This window comes from Schistocerca gregaria, chromosome X (genome assembly GCF_023897955.1).
Source record: "Schistocerca gregaria isolate iqSchGreg1 chromosome X, iqSchGreg1.2, whole genome shotgun sequence".
In the NCBI taxonomy this organism is placed as follows: domain Eukaryota; kingdom Metazoa; phylum Arthropoda; class Insecta; order Orthoptera; family Acrididae; genus Schistocerca; species Schistocerca gregaria.
Genome location: NC_064931.1, coordinates 675,233,483 through 675,254,155, shown reverse-complemented (window position 1 = coordinate 675,254,155; position 20,673 = coordinate 675,233,483). Strand labels below are relative to the sequence as shown.

Sequence of the window (20,673 nt, the reverse complement as noted above, 5' to 3'; positions counted from 1 at the left end):
CCTACACTCGAATTCCAGTCACCCATTACTATTAAATTTTCGTCTCCCTTCACTATCTGAATAATTTCTTTTATTTCATCATACATTTCTTCAATTTCTTCATCATCTGCAGAGCCAGTTGGCATATAAACTTGTACTACTGTAGTAGGTGTGGGCTTCGTATGTATCTTGGCCACAATAATGCGTTCACTATGCTGTTTGTAGTAGCTTACCCGCATTCCTATTTTCCTATTCATTATTAAACCTACTCCTGCATTACCCCTATTTGATTGTGTGTTTATAACCCTGTAGTCACCTGACCAGAAGTCTTGTTCCTCCTGCCACCGAACTTCACTAATTCCCACTATATCTAACTTTAACCTATCCATTTCCCTTTTTAAATTTTCTAACCTACCTGCCCGATTAAGGGATCTGACATTCCACGCTCCGATCCGTAGAACGCCAGTTTTCTTTCTCCTGATAACGACATCCTCCTGAGTAGTCCCCGCCCGGAGATCCGAATGGGGGACTATTTTACCTCCGGAGTATTTTACCCAAGAGGATGCCATCATCATTTAATCATACAGTAAAGCTGCATGTCCTCGGGAAGAATTACGGCTGTAGTTTCCCCTTGCTTTCAGCCGTTCGCAGTACCAGCACAGCAAGGCCGTTTTGGTTAATGTTGCAAGGCCAGATCAGTCAATCATCCAGACTGTTGCCCCTGCAACTACTGAAAAGGCTGCTGCCCCTTTTCAGGAACCACACGTTTGTCTGGCCTCTCAACAGATACCCCTCCGTTGTGGTTGCACCTACGGTACGGCCATCTGTATCGCTGAGGCACGCAAGCCTCCCCACCAACGGCAAGGTCCATGGTTCATGGGGGGGAAATTTATTTATATTAAAAAATAAATTATTGAAGATGCAAAAATTGATCAAGAGAAACGTTTGGAGGATGGATGTACAGTGTCTGGTACAAGAGACCATCACCATTTTGTGCCAGTTGATGAAAAGTGACTTAAGATTCACAGAGTATCAAATGATACATTGTCCTTTATAGCAAATGTTAACCGACATGCTGAAGTTGCTACTGAGCATGTTGCCATTGATGAACTACAGCCTGGCCAGTATGTTTCTTGCGTTTATGATGGGAAATGGCGGATAGGAAATATCTGTGAAGTTTCATGTGAAGAAAAAGATGCCTTGATTAATTTCATGCATCCTCATGGAGCTGCTCAATCATTTCATTGGCCTACTAGAAAAGACATATGCTGGATCCCGCAACAACAGATAATTGCAGTCATACAAGTCCCAGCTGCTTCAATGATGGGGCAGCAATACAGTTTGCCAAAAGCAATAGTTTTGGACATCAGCAAAAAATTTAAAACATTTAACAACTGAATAATTCTGTATTACAGCTTGGGAATCACAGATAGACCCAAAAAAGGCTTGGAAACCTGAAAGATACCCACATTCAGACTTGGGAACCTGCTAGATATTCACATTGAGGCTTGGGAACCTGCTAGACACCCTCTTTCAGGCTTGGGAACCTGCAGTAAAGAAACCCACCCATGGCTGACCTTGCAAGGCTATCGGGCGTGGCCCCTTGGCGATTAGGTTACCAGTCTTGAGATTGGTAGTGGCATAGCCACCATAATGGAAGGATTTTCCGAATTACCAAAAAGTCAATAGTTTAGGCTAATTTTTTGCACCTTACCCAAAGTGGCACCAAAATAGAAATAAGTTTTTCTAATTGTATGAAATGTGCTCTATTGAATGGTATAAATGAATTTCATGTGCTATGTGTCCATTTTGAGATACATGACTTTGAACACAGATATATTTTGATACATTCACGTTTTTTAGCAAATTTACAGGATGGTAGCACAGTAATTAAACACACAAGACAGGCCAAAATTTGTGATATAATAACACCCAGACTGACATTAGTTTGGCAAAAGACCAGGTCCATAGCGCACTTTCTCCACTACTTATGCCTCGTTAAACTATGGGGCAAATTTCTTGTGACATGATTTGTTGCCCACTTTGAACTGAGATTATGCCAAATGCATTGCTTGCTGAACTCTACTTGCAACATTTGTGTGTAGAGCACACAAAATTGTACCATTATACCCAGAAGCAAGAGTCTAGCTCTTTTACATTAGGAACAGTGGAATGCCAAACTTGATGATTTCTTCATGACTTTACGGTCTCTGTAAAAGTGGTCTTCACAAAAATGGTTCTAGCATCTCAACCAAGTTACAGGTGAGCCTGAAACTTTGCATAAGTTCATGTAAGGGCCTCAGGTACATCCTGTACAAATTTCATCAAAATTGAAGATGGTCGAGCTGCGATCATCTTCTAAACTGGGACACTTGACATGGAATGACCCCATAACAAAATCCAGAACAGCAACAGAATTATTTTACAATATACAAGTAATGTACTTTAAACATTAAACCATTTGGACATCTTTATACAGTACATACATAGGTTGGAACTTAAATAGTGGCAACACTGCTGTGAGACACTATGCAATGGAACCTACTATTGTCACTGATAGCACACGTTGACATACCTACCTTACCTCCGAGCAAATGGACTCGCCCATCCCACGTCACCAGGGTGCGCACAATAGTGGCCAACACAGTCACTTGTGAGTGAGCGATCTAGCGTAATGGTGTCACTATGTTTTCGAAACAGGAACAGTGGAGTTGGATAAAGACTGAATGTTTCAGAGCTCGTACAGCACGACAGTGTCTTCAAAATCTTCAAGAGGTGTGCAGGAAATCAGCATTGCCGTGCGGAACAGTGGCACATTGGGTAAAAGCCTTCAACCAAGGTGAGCAAACTGTGGCAGACATGCATTGAGCAGGTAGTCCTAGCATCTCTGAAGAAGAAGTGCATGCTGTTGCCACGTTAGTGGACAGTGATTGACGCCATACGATTATTGAGCTCGCCCATGAAACCGGATAAGTGCATACAACTGTGCTTCGCATCCTGAGGGAACGCCTGGGCATGTGAAAAGCTGCATCACGATGGGTTCCACATGACTTGACAGAAATGCAGAAATGGATGTGTTACGACACTGCTCAGACACACTTGGAGCATTATGAGTGCGAAGGGGAGGTTTTCTTACACCATATCATATCACTGTATGAGACATGGCCACATCGTAAAAGCCAAAACTGAAATGCCAATCCAATGAATGGTGTCATTATGGGTCGCTGCAAAGGTCAAAGGTCAAAAGTGCATCAAAGCCCCAGTATGGTGAACGTTACGGTGATTCTCGTGTACAACTGTGATGGTGTTATCCTAATGCATTATGTTCCTCCACAGCAGACCATCAATGCACAGTACTACTGTTCATTTTTGTCACTTGTGACTAGCTTTGCGAAACGAGCAGCAACACTTTCTGCGCAACCCACCCATCATTTTGCACGACAATGTGCGGGCGCATACAGCGCAAGCTGTGGCTGCTCTGTTCAGTTGATGGGACTGGGAAGTACTGTACCATCCACCATACTACCTGGACGTAAGTCCTTGTGACTTTGATTTGATTCTGAAGACGAAGGAACCACTTCGTGGCATTTGCTCCAGAACTGTTCCAGAGATTCGACAGGCAGTAGACTGCACCATTTGCACCATCAACAGAACAGGCTCTGCTAACAGTATACCACACCTTCCACATTGCTGGCAACAGGTTCTACACAACACTGGTGACTACTTTGAAGGACAGTAACAGGTGCAAACATGTAACTCTTTTGTATCGGTTGTGAATAAATAGTTGCCACTATTGAGGTTCCAACCCTCATGGAAACACTTCAGATCTTTAGTTACCTGTGAGCTGTCTTGCTAAACTTTCCAAGGTTTAACAGGAAGTTTGGATTCATGTTTCTATGGTCACAAAACTTATTGTGTATGAAGCCTCTCACACATGACATTCATGCTATCCTTTCACATATTCTTCCAAAATTTTCTGCACTCTGCAGTCACAAGGTTCTATCTCTGTTTTTTTTATCTACACTAGCTCTCTCCATATTACTGAAACAACCAGAGCACTCAAATTATACAAATGTCATTTATTATTCTATGACCTTTAACTCCACAATTCCCTCAATGACATTCTCACACTATACAATGAGCTCTGGTTCACCTCACTATCCTCCATAATTCCATCCCCCTAACGAAGATATAAAATAGTCTATCTTTCTGGCTCCTTTAACATACATTACTGCATTTTCAAATTCCAAAGCAGATTATTACATTTTTTTTAAAAACTTAGAGCATGCATATTTCCTTTTTGTGTTCCATAAGGATTCACTGTAGTTATATACATCACCTATTACGATTCATTTCCTTAGCACTCTTTTACAGTGAGGGATACAAAAACAACAACAAATAAACAGCAGACTCACATTGCATTTTTCTCGGAGTTTCATGGCTTCTGGAACTTTCGAATCCAAAAACTTCTTTCTCGTGTCATATGCAGGATGGGTAGACAAGAATTCAATTACTTCCTCAGATTCACTATCACTGAGTGATTTCATCTTCTCCCAAAATGCACTGGCCTCTCTTACATCCAGACATGCCTATGAAAGGAGTATTATTTAACTAAATTATGCAAATGGGGAAACAATTTACGAAGTAATCAATGGCAAGAATTACATCATTGTGGCCACAGTAGTAGTAATAAGGAAGCAGCAGAGGGAGAGAGAATGGATTGATTCATTCAGGTGTTAGACAAAATAATATGATTATCATGTCCAAACCTTCCAACTTCTCTGCAAAGTACTATACTATTGTATGTTTTCAATTTTTAGTATAATATCTGTTGAAGTGTTCTGAGCTGTCAGTATGTTCGATCATATTGGTACTGTACTGATATACTGTGATACCAGACCCCATTACGGCCAACAAGGACAAACTATTGCTATCTGCTTAGTTTCTGTATCTATCACAACAGTTACAAATTGACTAAGGATAACTAGAGATTCCTATGAAAATATGGCAACAACAAAAGTATGACACATTATCTTGCCCTATACTGTACAGGAAAACTGTTGTCGTTCATAACAGCTTCCAAATCATCTTGGAATGGATAAACATAAGTCCTGTATGGTTTTCAACAGAATCTTACGTACCATTCTGCCTGCAATATATGTACGTTCAGGTAATGATGATGTGGCTGGATAGTGATTGTCCATCTCTCTCTCTCCAAAATAGACCACAAAGACTCAATAATATTGAGGTCTGGCATATGTGGCGGCCAGGGGAGATTCTCAGTTCATCCTCATGCTCACAAAACTAATCCTAGATGATGTGAGCTGAGTGAAGAGGGCCCTGCCATCTTGGAACACAGCACCATCACTGGCGAACAAATATTATGCATGGGAAGGACGTGATCAGCCAAACAGGTCAGATAATCCTTGGCAGCAATGTGACCTTGCAGAATAACCACTGGGCCCATGGAATACCATGATATTGCTGCTCAAATCATTACCAAACTCCTGTCATGTTTCACTCTTAGCAGCAAGCAGTCTGCATCACAGGCTTGGGATGACGTATGCCAGATGTACACTCGGTTGGAAGTTGGAAACAGTGTGAAACAACACTCATCAGACCAAATGAGTTACTTCCATAGTCCAGGTTTTATGGCTTCAACACCATGCTTTCACATTACAGGCTTTTGCATCACCGATGAGTGGTTTTGGAATTCCAACTCACTCTTAAGTTCCCATTTTACAGAGTTCTCCCTTTAATACTCTATGTCACTATCACTCAACACTAGTGCTACCAGATGTCCTGTATTTCCCGGGGTATTCCGTATTCCTGACATAGTTTTGAATGTGCCACTGGGACAAGCTCTGTACCATATTTCAACCTTGTTCAATTATTACTGTGAAATCTTTCACACTACAGCTGGCAAGTACATATTATCTATGCATGTACCACATGAAGATACAACTAGCTTGGCTATCAGTCTATAATAGTGCCGAGCAGGGCTAATATTCACTGATTCCCAGCCACTCGTGTGGCGCCGTGTCTCTCTGTTTGCCTCTGTCTGCTTGTTTTATATTCTTCTATTTGTTTATTATCCATCTCACTTTCATTCTACAATTTTGTGTTTAACATTTCATTTGTTTCCTAATTAGTTTAAATTCTATGTCAATGCGTGTTAACAATACTGGAAGGATTTTTTAATTCCAATTTTGGTTGTCATTTTAGTTTATTGTTTTCCAAGAACTGCTACATGTTGAACATGTTAAGCTAGTGAATTATTTCAAAAACTATGGACAAAATGAGTGATTTAAGTGATAGTGACAGACAATTCATCCAGAAATGGTGGAATACCTTCTAAGAAAGATAAAAGGCTGACTAAGTATAATCAGAACTGGGACAATAGTTGTTCCTAGTTAAGACAAGTAAAAGAAAGCTTGTACAATGTGTACTGTTGCCTGTGCAATACAGATTTCTCATGTGCTCATGGAGGCATTGCTGCTGTAAAACAACATGTATCTACTAAATCTCACATGACTGTTGGTAGCAACAGAGCATCAAGTATCTTATGCAAATATTCTGTGAAGTGTGAACCATCTGCCTTGGAGACAGGCAAGATTATTGCTGGGGGAATTGTACTGGCCAAAGAATCGGTTAAAAATATTTTACAGGCCACCCAATGAAAAAATTTACACTTTTCTATAGTGACAGATGCAAGTAATTAAAAAATAAATGTTTCTCATTTGCTTATGATTCTTTGATTATGATACTGGGGTTGTAAACCATCCACTGGAATTTGAAGAATATAACAATGCAAGTTTATATTAAGTTTTGAGGTTATTAATATACACACTGGAGACAAATGGATTGTTTTTAAATAAAATTTCAGCATTCACTGCTGACAACACAAATGTAAACTTCAGAGGAAAGCATTCCATTTATACACTTCCTTTAGCTAAAAATGATGAATTCTCAAAGCTGGCTGCCATGTCCATATTCTCCACAATGCCACAAAATACAGAACTGATAAACTGAAAGTGGATGTAGAAAGTTTGATACTGAAAATATGCAGTCACATCAATAGATCTGTGAAATGAAGAGCGGACTTGCAACTCCAATTTGAAGCGAATGAGGTTCAATAGGAAGAAATAACAAAACATGTTGCCACAAGATTTTTCTCCCTTGGGCCTGCTGTAGAAAGAGAGTTACAAATGTGATCTGCACTAAAAATCTCATTTTCTGGAATTCTGCAAAGCATGTCCTCATTTATTATGAAAGATGATCACATGTAAGAAGACGAGGAAAAAAACTTTGGTGTATTTGTCATTTCTGCATAATATAACATTTTGATAATGAAAAAGACTAATTAACATTCTCTGTCAGTTGCTGAAATGCATGGGATTTGCAAAAAGCTTGACAAATAATAAAAGAATACTTTTTTTTTGGAAGTAAGGCACTAATGCAAAAGAATCTATTCGGAATGATTTTCTGCAGTTCTACACCAATTTTGTAGGATATTTGTTACCATGATATGATTTCTCAGAAAACAACATCCTTTCCAATATGCTGTTTTTAAACTCAAAATCACCAAAAAATACGACCATTTTCAAAAAGCTGTGTAACTTTTAAGGATTGATCAACTGAGTATAGACTCCTTATACAAAGAATTTTAAATAATTAAAAGAAGCCTGGACAAGGCACAGACTTTTGATGACAAAAATAAGAGCACAATGGATAAACGCAAGAAAATCATGGGAGGGTTTTTCAAGAATGAAATCCCTAACATTTTTCACATCCCTAGTTCCAACTGCTTCAGAAAAAGTATTTTTTTTACAGATGGCATTAAAATGAATTGGCGTATGAAATAAATGTACCCAAATTTGGTAAAAAGTGAATTAATGACCATTTTCAACTATGATTATAACTGCATTGACTTTTTTAAAAAAAATTGTAAAATCAAACAACAGAATGTTAAAACTTACACATTATTTGTTAAAATATAATAAAGACCAATAAATCACAAAAAACTGTCCCAGGCAAACAAGGGAAATCCCATTTTTTTGCCAACTGAACATTTGTCCCTTACTGGATACAAAAACTGGCAACACTACTCAGCACACACTTTCATCTGTTATGTGCCTTAGCACATGGTGTTTTTTCTGCTTTCCCTGAATGCTGTATAAATGTTCATAACAGTGTCTTTTAAAACACCAAACACTTTGGCTACCTTGACTATGGAAGCACCCACCATACGAGCACCAACAATTTGCCTACATTCGAATTCACTTAGCTCCAACATAATGCACTCATGATGCAGAACATTGACCTGAACATGGCTGACATTTGCAACATATTTGGGGGCATTAAACAGGTGCCATTTCTGATAAAATGTAACAGCACCACTTGCAGGCTTGGCTACCATCTGCTTTCATTTGTTTACTTATTTCTTTGTTTACTTAACCTGATATGATTAGGGCCAGGGTTTCACATATACAGTACATTTTTTACATTGTAGTTACATAAGAACTTACAATTTCAATGTGACAAATAGTATTAAAATGACATATAGTGACAATGTGAGAAAGTAATACTGACACTCAACTAATAAAGTTAATACTGGTAGTACTTGTACCACTACCATTACTACCACTACTACTACTATTACTACTGCTGCTGCTGCTGCTGCTGCCATCACTAATAGTGATAACACTAATAATAATAATAATAATAATAATAATAATAATAATAATAAACCCCGTGGAGGCCCGGGAAAAGAATAGGCCTCCGGTATATTCTGCCAGTCATAAAAGGCGACGAAAAGAACTAACCATTAATAGGGCTAACCCCCCTTTTAGTGTGATTAGTTGGTTCAGGACAGAACTAAAGAAGCCTTGGACAAGTGCCATCATGATAAGGGACGACGTTTGAACCCTATGCCCACCCACAATGGTAACGACACTGCTAGCCAACTGGAAAATGATTTAAATCCAAATAGAGGTGTTTTGCAGGATATGCTTCCTGCAACCACCCTAGAAGGAAAACAAAGACAGAGGATGAGATGGTCAGATGAAGTTAATCGACACCTCATGTTCTGTTATTACCAAGCAACAAACCTAGGAACCAACACAACTGGATACAGATCACAAGTATACACAACATTTATTATCAGATACCCAGAATTAAAATTTTTAACAGAACAATGACTAGCTGATCAGATCCGTGTAATAATAAAAAATAACAGGATACCCCAGTCAGAAGTAGAAAACATCAAACAACAAGTACAACAAATACTGGAACAAAATAATGTGCAATCAGAAGAAGAAGAAAATACAGTAATGGACTCAAACATCCCAGAGCAAACAAACAAAGTACAACACACATCAATTAAACAATCAGAGGAAAACGAAACCCTAAGACAGCCACCAGAACAAGCACAAATAGAACACAAAGTGACACACATGCTAGATATAGAAGAAAAATTTCAGCTGACATATATAGAATACAAAGATACAAATACAGACATTAGACCATTCTTGCATAGACCACCAAATAACCCACAAGTTGAAACAACAATAAAAACTATCAATACAATCATACACAACAAAATAAATGAAAATACAACTATGGAAGAGTTACAACTACTGGTTTATATAGGAGCATTCACTACACTAAATATACACACTAGGCAGAGATAAGAACCAACCAATGCACAGAAGAAACCCACAAAACCAGCATGGCAACACAGGCTACAGATCAGAATCGAAAAACTGAGAAAAGACATCGGACAGCTAACACAGTTTATAAGAAATGAAATATCAGACAAAAAACGAAAACGGTTAGGTAAAATCTCACAACAAGAAGCGATAGAGCAATCAGATGAAAAGAAGCAGAAATTACAAGCATTGGCCAAACAACTTAGAAGATACAAAAAAAGTGAAAATATAAAGAACGAAAACCAATCATTCAACACAAACCAAAAGAAATTTTTCCAGACAATAGACAACACACACATTAAAATAGACAAAGACATGGAACACTTCTGGAGAAACATATGGTCAACCCGGTATAACATAACAGGCATGCATGGTGGATACTAGCAGAAACAGATACATACAAGATGATACCACAAATGCCTGAAGTGATAATTTTGCAACATGAAGTCACCCAAGCAATTAATTCTACTGACAATTGAAAAGCCCCTGCAAAAGATAAAATAGCAAATTTCTGGCTAAAGAAGTTCACCTATACACATTCACAACTAACTAAATTATTTACCAGTTACATTGCAGACCCATACACATTCCCTGACACACTTACACATGGAATAACTTATCTGAAACCTAAAGATCAAGCACACACAGCAAACCCAGCTAAATATCGCCCCATAACATGCCTACCAACAATATACAAAATATTAACTTCAGTCATTACACAGAAATTAATGACACATACAACACAGAACAAAATTATAAATGAAGAACAAAAAGGCTGTTGCAAAGGAGCACGAGGATGTAAAGAGCAACTGATAATAGATGCAGAGGTGACATATCAAGCTAAAACTAAACAACGGTCGCTATACTATGCATACATTGATTACCAAAAAGCTTTTGATAGCGTACCCCACTAATGGTTACTACAAATATTGGAAATACACAAAGTAGATCCTAAATTGATACAGTTCCTAAACATAGTAATGAAAAATTGGAAAACCACACTTAATATCCAAACAAATTCAAATAATTTCACATCACAGCCAATACAGATTAAGCGTGGAATATACCAAGGAGACTCATTAAGTCCTTTATGGTTCTGCCTTGCTCTGAACCCACTATCCAACATGCTAAATAATAAAACTTATGGATACAATATTACTGGAACATACCCACACAAAATCACACATTTGCTATACATGGATGATCTAAAACTACTGGCAGCAACAAATCAACAACTCAACCAATTACTAAAGATAACAGAAGTATTCAGCAATGATATAAATGTGGCTTTTGGAACAGACAAATTTAAGAAAACTAGCATAGTCAAGGGAAAACACACTAAACGGGAAGATTACATATTGGATAACTACAGTGACTGTAGAGAAGCAATGGAAAAAACAGATGCCTATAAATATCTAGGATACAGACAAAAAATAGGAATAGATAATACAAATATTAAAGAAGAACTAAAAGAAAAATATAGACAGAGACTAACAAAAATACTGAAAACAGAATTGACAGCAAGAAACAAGATAAAAGCTATAAATACTTATGCTATACCAATTTTGACCTACTCATTTGGAGTAGTGAAATGGAGTAACACAGACCTAGAAGCACTCAATACACTTACACGATCACAATGCCACAAATATAGAATACATCACACACATTCAGCAACTGAAAGATTCACATTAAGCAGAAAGGAAGGAGGAAGGGGATTTATCAACATAAAAAAACCTACATTATGGACAGGTAGACAATTTAAGAAAATTCTTTCTAGAACGCGCAGAAACTAGCAAAATACACAAAGCAATCACGCTACAGTCACAGGTTCGAATCCTGCCTCAGGAATGGATGTGTGTGATGTCCTTAGGTTAGTTAGGTTTAAGTAGTTCTATGTTCTAGGGGACTGATGACTTCAAATGCTAAGTCCCATAGTGCTCAGAGTCATTTGAACTCCCAGTGCTGTCAGCAGCAGCAGGCGTAGTAGCAGAAGTACCAATAATAATAACAATAATTATATTATAGTTATTACTATTATTACTATAGTAATAATAGTGGCAAGAGGTGTACAAGATAGATATTTTATGATATAGTTCAGGGGAAAGGAAATATAAGGACACTGCACCAGCTAACAATACTGGGAAATGAGGAAGATTTAGTCAGAAGGAAGGATGTACAAGGGTAATGGATACACACAGGGACAATGGCAATCATTATTGTTGCTTTAGTACGTATGACATCAACTGTCTGGAGATGTTATTCAGTTCTCTAATATAATGCAGGAACAGTGGCTATTTGTAAGTATACATTCTGGGTGTTCACATATTTTTAGATTCAGAAAATTTTGAGAGTGTGAAATCAAGAGCATCTGGTGTATACCAGTTATGATTATCAACAAGTTTTCACAACTACAGCCACTGCCAATAATAATAATAATAATAATAATAATAATAATAATAATAATATGTATAATTTATCTGACAAAAGAAAGAACAAATGGTTCAAATGGCTCTGAGCACTATGGGACTTAACTGCTGTGGTCATCAGTCCCCTAGAACTTAGAACTAGTTAAACCTAACTAACCTAAGGGCATCACTCACATCCATACCCGAGGCAGGATTCGAACCTGCGACCGTAGCAGCCGCGCAGTTCCAGACTGTACCGCGTAGAACTGCTCGGCCACTCCGGCCAGCAAAGAAAGAACACTTTTTGTGGAATTTTGTTGTTTTGTACATCATTAAGAACAGTTTAGGGCAACAACAAAATAATGTGTAAGCTTTTCCAACTCTCCATTTAGCATTTTTGTGTAAGTGAAAGGTTTCATGCTTCTCCATTTTTTCAGTTAATGTACAAGGTCTCTAACAGATGTATTAGTTCACGAATTTACTTCCAGGCTGAAAATCAGATAATCTTGCACTGCACACATACAACAACTTGTGCTAACTGTACACTTCCTTGTTAAGTGTTCACTTGTAGTCACACTAAATACTTAGGGATTACAATTACAAATAACCTAAATTGGGACGATCACATAGATAATATTGTGGGTAGAGCAAACCAAAGACTGTGATTCATTGGCAGAACACTTAGAAGGTGCAACAGGTCTACCAAAGAGACTGCTTACAGTACCCTTGTCCGCCCTATTCTGGAGTACTGCAGTACGGTGTGGGATCCGCATCAGGTGGGACTGACGGATGACATTGAAAAAGAAAGGCAGCTTGTTTTGTATTATCGTGAAATAGGGGAGATAGTGTCACAGACATGATACATGAATTGGAGTGGCAATCATTAAAACAAAGGCGTTTTTCGTTGCGAAGGGATCTTCTCATGAAATTTCAATCACCACTTCTCTCCTCCGATTGCAAAAACAGTCTGTTGGCACCCACCTACATAGGGAGAAATGATCATCATGATAAAATAAGAGAAATCAGGGCTCGCACAGAAAAATTTAAGTGCTTGTTTTTCCAGCGTGCCGTTCGAGAGAGACAGCATGACAGTGGTTCATTGAACCCTCTGCCAGGCACTTTATTGTGAATAGCAGAGTAATCACGTAGATGTATTTGATTTCCTCACTCTCTTGGTCAAAGGATCTGTTCTCGGACGTCCTAGTTCCTTTGCTGCTAACTTTTCCTGGTAATTTAATTTTTTGTTCCCAGAATGAGATTTTCACTCTGCAGTGGAGTTTGCACTGATATGGAACTTCCTGTCAGATTAAATCTGTGTAAAAGACTGAGACTCAAACTCAGGACCTTTCCTTTCGCAGTCAATGGGTCTACTAACTGAGCTACCCAAGCACGACTCACGACCCGTCCTGACAGCTTTACTTTTCCATTAGCATTTAAAATAGATTCAACATAGTTTATGTTTACACTGCACATGAAAGCTGATTCCAGCACAGTAGACAACCAATTCCGAACACAAAGTGCCATTTGTGGAAATGATTACACTCAAGTAGTAATATCTACCAGTATGGTCACTTGACTAGAATAAAAATGAGGCACTGCGATCCATAAGGGCCTAAACCACACCGCTGTTAATCCCACATTTAAGTGAATATCAGAAAAACCAGTGATAGAGCATTTTGTGAATTTTCATATGTACAATGTGGGCCTACAGGGCAGATAAACCTAACTCACCATAAGGTCAATGGATTTCAGAAGTACAAGTAAATGCTACAATTTCACAATTGACAGTGATGTTCTTTAGGTTCTTATGATTCCCACAAGGGAAACTCCCCCTTGCAAACACCTTAGATTTAGTGGTAAGAGGGCCCAGTGGAAAGCCTGTCAAGAATTGAACAAAGATTATGCATGAAAACAGGAAGAAGGTGTACTGAACTGGGGAAAAAGGCAAAACAGAAACAGTGAACAGTCCTGGGTCAAGAAGTACAACATAGAGCACAAACAAAAAGACAGGGTGTCATGGTTAAGTGGCGAACTCTATTAGCAGCCAAAAGAAAGTGGGTTTCACATGGGAACTGCAAACGTTTGATGATAATGCGACAATTCAATTGATCCTCCACCAGAAAACATGTCTGGTGTGTCATACACAGCATTAGTGACAGTATGTGTGTCATATAATAGAAATCTCTTATTGATGCACCAAACCTGTAAGCCTGATGAATGAGTGAGATATGCCTCCTTGCCCTATTTAGGTGTTTGTGTGAATGTGAATGGGATAATTCCCAAAGAAATGATGAAAATATAATAATCTGTCATACAAGCTGTAACAAATGAATGCAACAATTTCACAATCTCTGAGATCTATAAAAAAAACATACATTTTTAGCATTTTTGAAGTTGTGTTTTTTTTGGAAGTTTTGACTCTCGAATTCCTTTGTTGTAACATTGTTCACACATGTTTATTTGTTGTTTTCATGTCTGTGAGATGTCTATGTGGTATCTCACCTGCTCTCACTATTCACCACATTTACTTGTGAATTTATGTATTCTTACCACACAACTCTCATATTCTATCATCAATATATAGAATGAAAATTGCCAAGCCTACAGAAAAAGAACAAACATTCCAATTACCAGAGGTACAGTTAAAATTTTGTTCAAAAAAGTAAATTAAAAAATTTAGTACTATGGAGTTTTGAACACTCCCTATCCATTCTGAAGTCCAACACTGTGACCACTGAACTATGACACTACGGCTGTTGAAACACGCTTGATGCTGTACGTGTTAAGCTTAGACTGTTCACTGTTTCCTGTCCTGAGATTAGATATAGGGTAACTGTAAGTTAAAATCACCAAATATATGTTTACAGTACATTAAAATACTGCTGTGCAGGATTAACACTTGTTTACTGCAAAAATGTGAAGCATCAATCTGAGCAGATAAAATGTTTTCTTAGGCATCTTTGGCAGTTTGCACAGGTCCAGGCACAGACCAGGATTGCAATGTTGCTGGTTCCAAGCGAGAGTTGTGATACGTGCATACATGTGCTTTAGATTTGAAGAAAGTGTGTAGGTAACAAATCATGTCTCTCACTTGCTTATGTAGACATTTTTGCTTACCTCAGCTGTCATCGGCGACAGCTTGCAACAAAGGGAACAAAAATTCACTAAATAACTCACTACAATTATGTTTAATGCTCACATCGGCTATGATATTCACAGCAGAGCACTTAGAACATTACTGGATGGTAATTGATAGTTGGAGAATGGGAGACATAAATGCACATCACAAGCATAAACTCAACTGCCATTGTTCATGACTCCAACTGTAATGATTTGAACCAGCCTTCCCTTCACAGACCTATTTAAGCACAGGTCATGTCCTGTAATGGACCAATTACAGATAGTTGAGACTGGTGCAAGCCCAAATGCATGCAATGTCAGTCATCATTACAGCCATTTCCAACAACCAATAAACTCGATCCACAGGACTGTTGAAACATGGCCAATTATGATGCCAAAACAACTTGATAAAATACACACCACTGACATGAGTTTCAGAAGTTATGTTTTGTCATGGCAACCACTGATATTACATGTCTCATTCATATCTAGGATGCTACCCACACAATCCACTATCACTACATGACCCTCCTGTAAGAAGTTCTTGAACAGAGATCCTGTATCATCTGTTCCCTGAATGATACTAGCATTTGATATGAATATGTTAATGACTTTGCATTCTTGCCCTAGTATTTCCTGCAACTGACTTTTTACACCATATCTGTGTCTACCATCTAGCTGGAGAATATGGTCAACCTACAGTCTGCTGCATTTTTATTATACCTATCTAACATTTCTTTGTTCCACCCATAGCTGATGTGCTCCATTTCTATCTGCTTTTCTACCAACTAACAATTAACTGGATGCAAGATGGTCAAATCAGCAACTGTTGTCAAATAAATACTATGATATGTAAAAATGCAAATTTCTTCTCTTTACCAAGTGAAACTGTAGATTTACTATCTAAGCAGTTACTGGTCTATCAAGATTATTGTAATTGCTACAGCGTGGGAGATTTAGTTCTGACCAGCGGCCGTTTGTCTAGCCATTCGAACATCTGTCTTACTGTAGCTTTGTTACAGTATATTGAGAAAGGGTTGAAAAATGAACTGGAGGTGGGGTTCATGCAAACTGTGTAAATTGATTATTTCCATTTGCAAATGATTTTAATTGGTATAAAATTAATGATCAGCTAATGGCACCACTTGTATGTGCACTGATCAGATTTTATGTGCAAAAGCAGTCACCCTTAAATAACTCCAGACTGGTGTGAGACTAATGGTTCAAATTTGGTCCACCAGTGTATCAAACCTTGGTTTAAGACAACTCTTAATCATATGAATGAAAAAAAATCTTGTTTCATTTGAATTTTATGTGCAAGAAAACATGCTTTTCTGAGACTTTTTGAAACATGCCACTTCTATACTTTAAACTTGTAGGAGTTGGTTCAAACTTTGCATGAAGATTGATAAGTGGATAAAGTACAAACAATTTTTTGAAATCCAATAATCTCTATCCATTGTTGAGATACAATGGTTTACAGACGAGGTACATGTAGCATGTGAAATTCCATGTTTACATGAACTGAGTATGCCAAAATGGTTTTATGTGAATTAAATAAATAAAAAATGCATTCTCATGATAAAATTGAAAACTCACTCTCAAAACTCTAACTTTATTCAGATTTTATGCACAAGAAACACATTGTGTGTGTGTGTGTGTGTGTGTGTGTGTGTGTGTGTGTGTGTGTGTGTGTGTGTGTGCGTGTGTTTTCTTTTTACATGCACCACTTTTATGTTTCAAACTAATGTGAATTGGTTCAAATTTTGTAATAATATGGACAAATATATGTAATTAATGATCATGTTTTGTGAAAGCTTATCCATTGCCATCATATAGCAGTCTAAAGTTGCACATAAAGTGCATGTAAAATCCAGTTTTACACAAATCATACATGTTGAGAAAGTGACACAGATTGTGATAAAAATACATTCTTATGGTAATTATAAAAAGCATATGCAAAAATCCCATTGACGGGTTTTTTGTGCAAAAAGAAAATCACACATTTGCACATGAAACTGTGTTTTGTAGAAATGCACTGCATTTTAAATGCAGAATTTGGATATAATTTAAAATATGGTTATTACAATCTATCATCATTGCATTATTTATACGTTAAAGATTTTATTCACCAATGGCTTAAAATCATTGAACAAATCTTTGGTTGCTCAAAACAATGCACATACCAAACCAGAATTATGCCCAGCTCTGTACAAAACGATACACTGTTTTATCAAGCACTTTCAGCTTTATCAATGACCACCAGAAAATTAATCTAACCCAAACAGGGTATAAAAATAATTGTCAGAAAAAGGTCGCCTTATTTCTAACCAGAATCAAATGTTTTACAGCTTTTTATTTTTTTTCAAAAATTTCTGTTATCTCACAGAAAATTTATTTTCAGACAAAACAAGCTTAAGTTTGTCAATTTTAATAACAGGACTGAAAAGTTGGTAGTATTTTGTTGTGCCCACAATGTTTCACAGTTATTTTCCTTATTTCAGCCAGTAATACTCTTAAGTAATTTACATTGATTGTTGCAATATTTTGCATCAAAATTGTTAATGTGAGTTTTCTTACAGCAGTTTCTTAATTTTCAGTTTTATTATCCATAATAGTAGCAACCTTCAATAACCATTCAGCTTATCATAAAAATTATAACAATTAAAAAGTCAAGAATGACGCGGTGTTTCCAAAAGCCACGTAGCTGCATGAAGGTGCTTTATTCCGAACTAAGTTTCACGTCAGTAGAGATGCAAGTTCAGGTTTACATTTCCATAATGTAGATGGACAATTATGGAGCCCCGGCTTGTGGGAAGTTACTCACATTAAAAGTGAAACATAATGGTGGGTTGTAAAAGTGTACAAAGAATGACTGCTGAATGAGCCAGGCCAGATAACACCATGTAGAATATATTATAAGATTCAGTAGACACCAACTGTATAAAACCAATGAAGTAAAACTTATTTAATATTTCATTTGGTATCATATTATGTTTGCCGTTATTTGGTGCATTGTATTAAGTATATAAGGATATTTTTCACATGTTTGTTTTTTGCATATACAATCTCATGTGTAAATGAATAAAATGTGAGTAAGAAGATTGTGTGTGTGTGTGTGTGTGTGTGTGTGTGTGTGTGTGTGTGTGTGTGTGTGTGTACATGGACATGCTCAACTATACCAGGCAGATAGCCGTAGAAAGGCCAGACTAATGATGCCCAACTCAAGCAACATGGTTCAACAGTCAATTAAAAAAACCTATACCAGACTACTACTCACCTGAGTCAGCAAAAATCTACATTGGTTACTATACTATTGTGGTCTAATGTCAAATTATGATAGAGTAAAAGTTGGGACCCAGAATGAAAAATTTTCCAACCATAGCACAAAAGAAGGCAAATATGTCCTAGGTAGGGTTAGGGATATACAAGAAGGGAACTAGCTTTTGACTTATTTAGCAGCTTCAGAGACATTTAAATGAAAACATCTACAATAGGAAGTATCCAAGAGTGAGCATCCATCTATTAAAGGAAGTATCCCAGAGTGGGGATGCAAGTATCTTAAACTTTAATGACACATTGTGTTATATTGCAAGACATGACAAATGCCTTGTTGGATGACACAATGGCATGAATCATGTTATACAACATTGTTTGTATTGTATTGTATTTTTATTGGTTCTGTTGTCTACATAGCAGCTTATGCATAAGGCATTAGACAAGTCAAGTTATAAATATACAGGCTGAAAGTCATTTCAAGGCATACATATTTAAGGTTACAATAATACACTTAACGAGTAAGTATTTATAAAACACATTTCATGAATTTAAATATTCTTCAATGGAGTAAAAGCTGTGATGCTGTAAATATGAATTTAGAAATTTTCCAAATGTATTGACCTCAGTTATAGCTTTTATGTTTTCAGGAAGTTTGTTATAAAGCTTAACTCCCATATGAAAAGTACATTTTTGGCACAGTGCTGTGCTGATTTGAGTCATATGTAAGTTTCTGTTTTGTCTGGTAAAGTGATCATGTATATCACAGTTTTTTTGCAGTATCCAGTCCTTGGCTATTACATTTAATTTAAAGAACAAAAGGGTTTCCATGATGTATACACATAGTAATGGAGGAATACCATATTTCTTAAACAGGGGTTTACAAGAGTCTCTAGGCTTGTACCCAAAAACGATTCTAATGGCCATTTTTTGTAGATTAAAAGTGCTATTAGCTGTTTCAGAGGTTCCCCAAAAGGTGACCCCATATCTAAGACGAGAATGAGAGTATGCATGATATGCATTCAATACTGTTTTCTCACTACAGCATGATTTTATTGAACAAAGAAGGTAACATGTTTTGCTCAGTTCTGCATTGAGATATTCAATATGCTTATTCCAACTGCTGTTATTCTGAAGCCAAAGTGCTAAGAATTTGGTTTCAGTATTGTTACCAACTGGTTCGTCATTGATAGAGACTGATGGGATAAACATGTCCTTGTTAGGAACATTGTGGAGTTTTAGAGCAATGGTTTTCTTACTGTTTATTACAAGCTGATTACTCTGTGCCCAGCTGCTAAGTTGTTTCGTGACCATGTTTACTGTCTGCTGTAACTGTTCAGCATCGTCTCCTTTCAGTAGAATCATGGTGTCATCTGCAAATATGATTGTTTTGTGTGCATCAACATTTAAGCTTAGATCATTTATGTACAGAAGAAACAGAAGGGGTCCCAATACTGATCCTTGGGGTACACCACATTTAATTTGTTTATAGTCAGATAAGTGATTAGATACAGTTTTTAGTTCAATATTTGTGTGCTTGATGCACACTGCCTGCATACGATTAGTCAGGAAGGAACTGATCCACTTGTTGGACAGACCTCTAATACCGTATCTTTCTAGCTTTGATAGCAGAATTTTATGATCCACCATGTCAAAAGCTTTTGACAAGTCAATAAAGACTGCTATTGTTTCCTGTTTTTTGTCCATCAGGTTTAGGATGGAATTGATGCACTCACAGAAAGCAGTTGTTGTTGGCCTCTTATTTCTGAATCCATGTTGTTCATTACATAGGATGCTGTTTTTATTTATAAATTTCATAAGTATATCATACATAACTTCTTCCAGTACTTTAGAGATGCAGGAGGAAATTGTGATGGGTCTGTAGTTATTTACATTGTCTTTATCCCCTTTTTTTACATACAGGAATAACTTTTAACATTTTCAACACATCGGGGAAAGTGCCTGCCTGAAGTGAGCAGTTGCATATGTGTGTGAGTAGTTCAATTAGGCTCGATGCGCTCTTCTTTAACATTGTTGCATGTATACCATCAACACCTGCAGATTTGGAATTTTTTAGTCCTTTTATTGCTTTAGCTACTTCATCTTGTGAAACAGAACTGATGTACATTGATCCTCTACATGCACTTATTTTATATTCATTTGCCTGGGTGCTCTTAAAG

At 37.2% G+C, this 20,673-nt stretch overlaps 1 protein-coding gene across 1 annotated transcript in view; it reads right to left on the bottom strand.

The window, feature by feature from the left end:
- LOC126298423 (metalloendopeptidase OMA1, mitochondrial-like) overlaps positions 1 to 20,673 on the bottom strand; it is a 123,141-nt gene that overhangs the window by 9,877 nt on the left and 92,591 nt on the right. Inside the window, exon 7 of the mRNA XM_049989752.1 lies at positions 4,395 to 4,568. Coding sequence (XP_049845709.1) covers positions 4,395 to 4,568 — 174 coding nt within the window. The remainder of the gene's footprint in view (positions 1 to 4,394; positions 4,569 to 20,673) is intronic.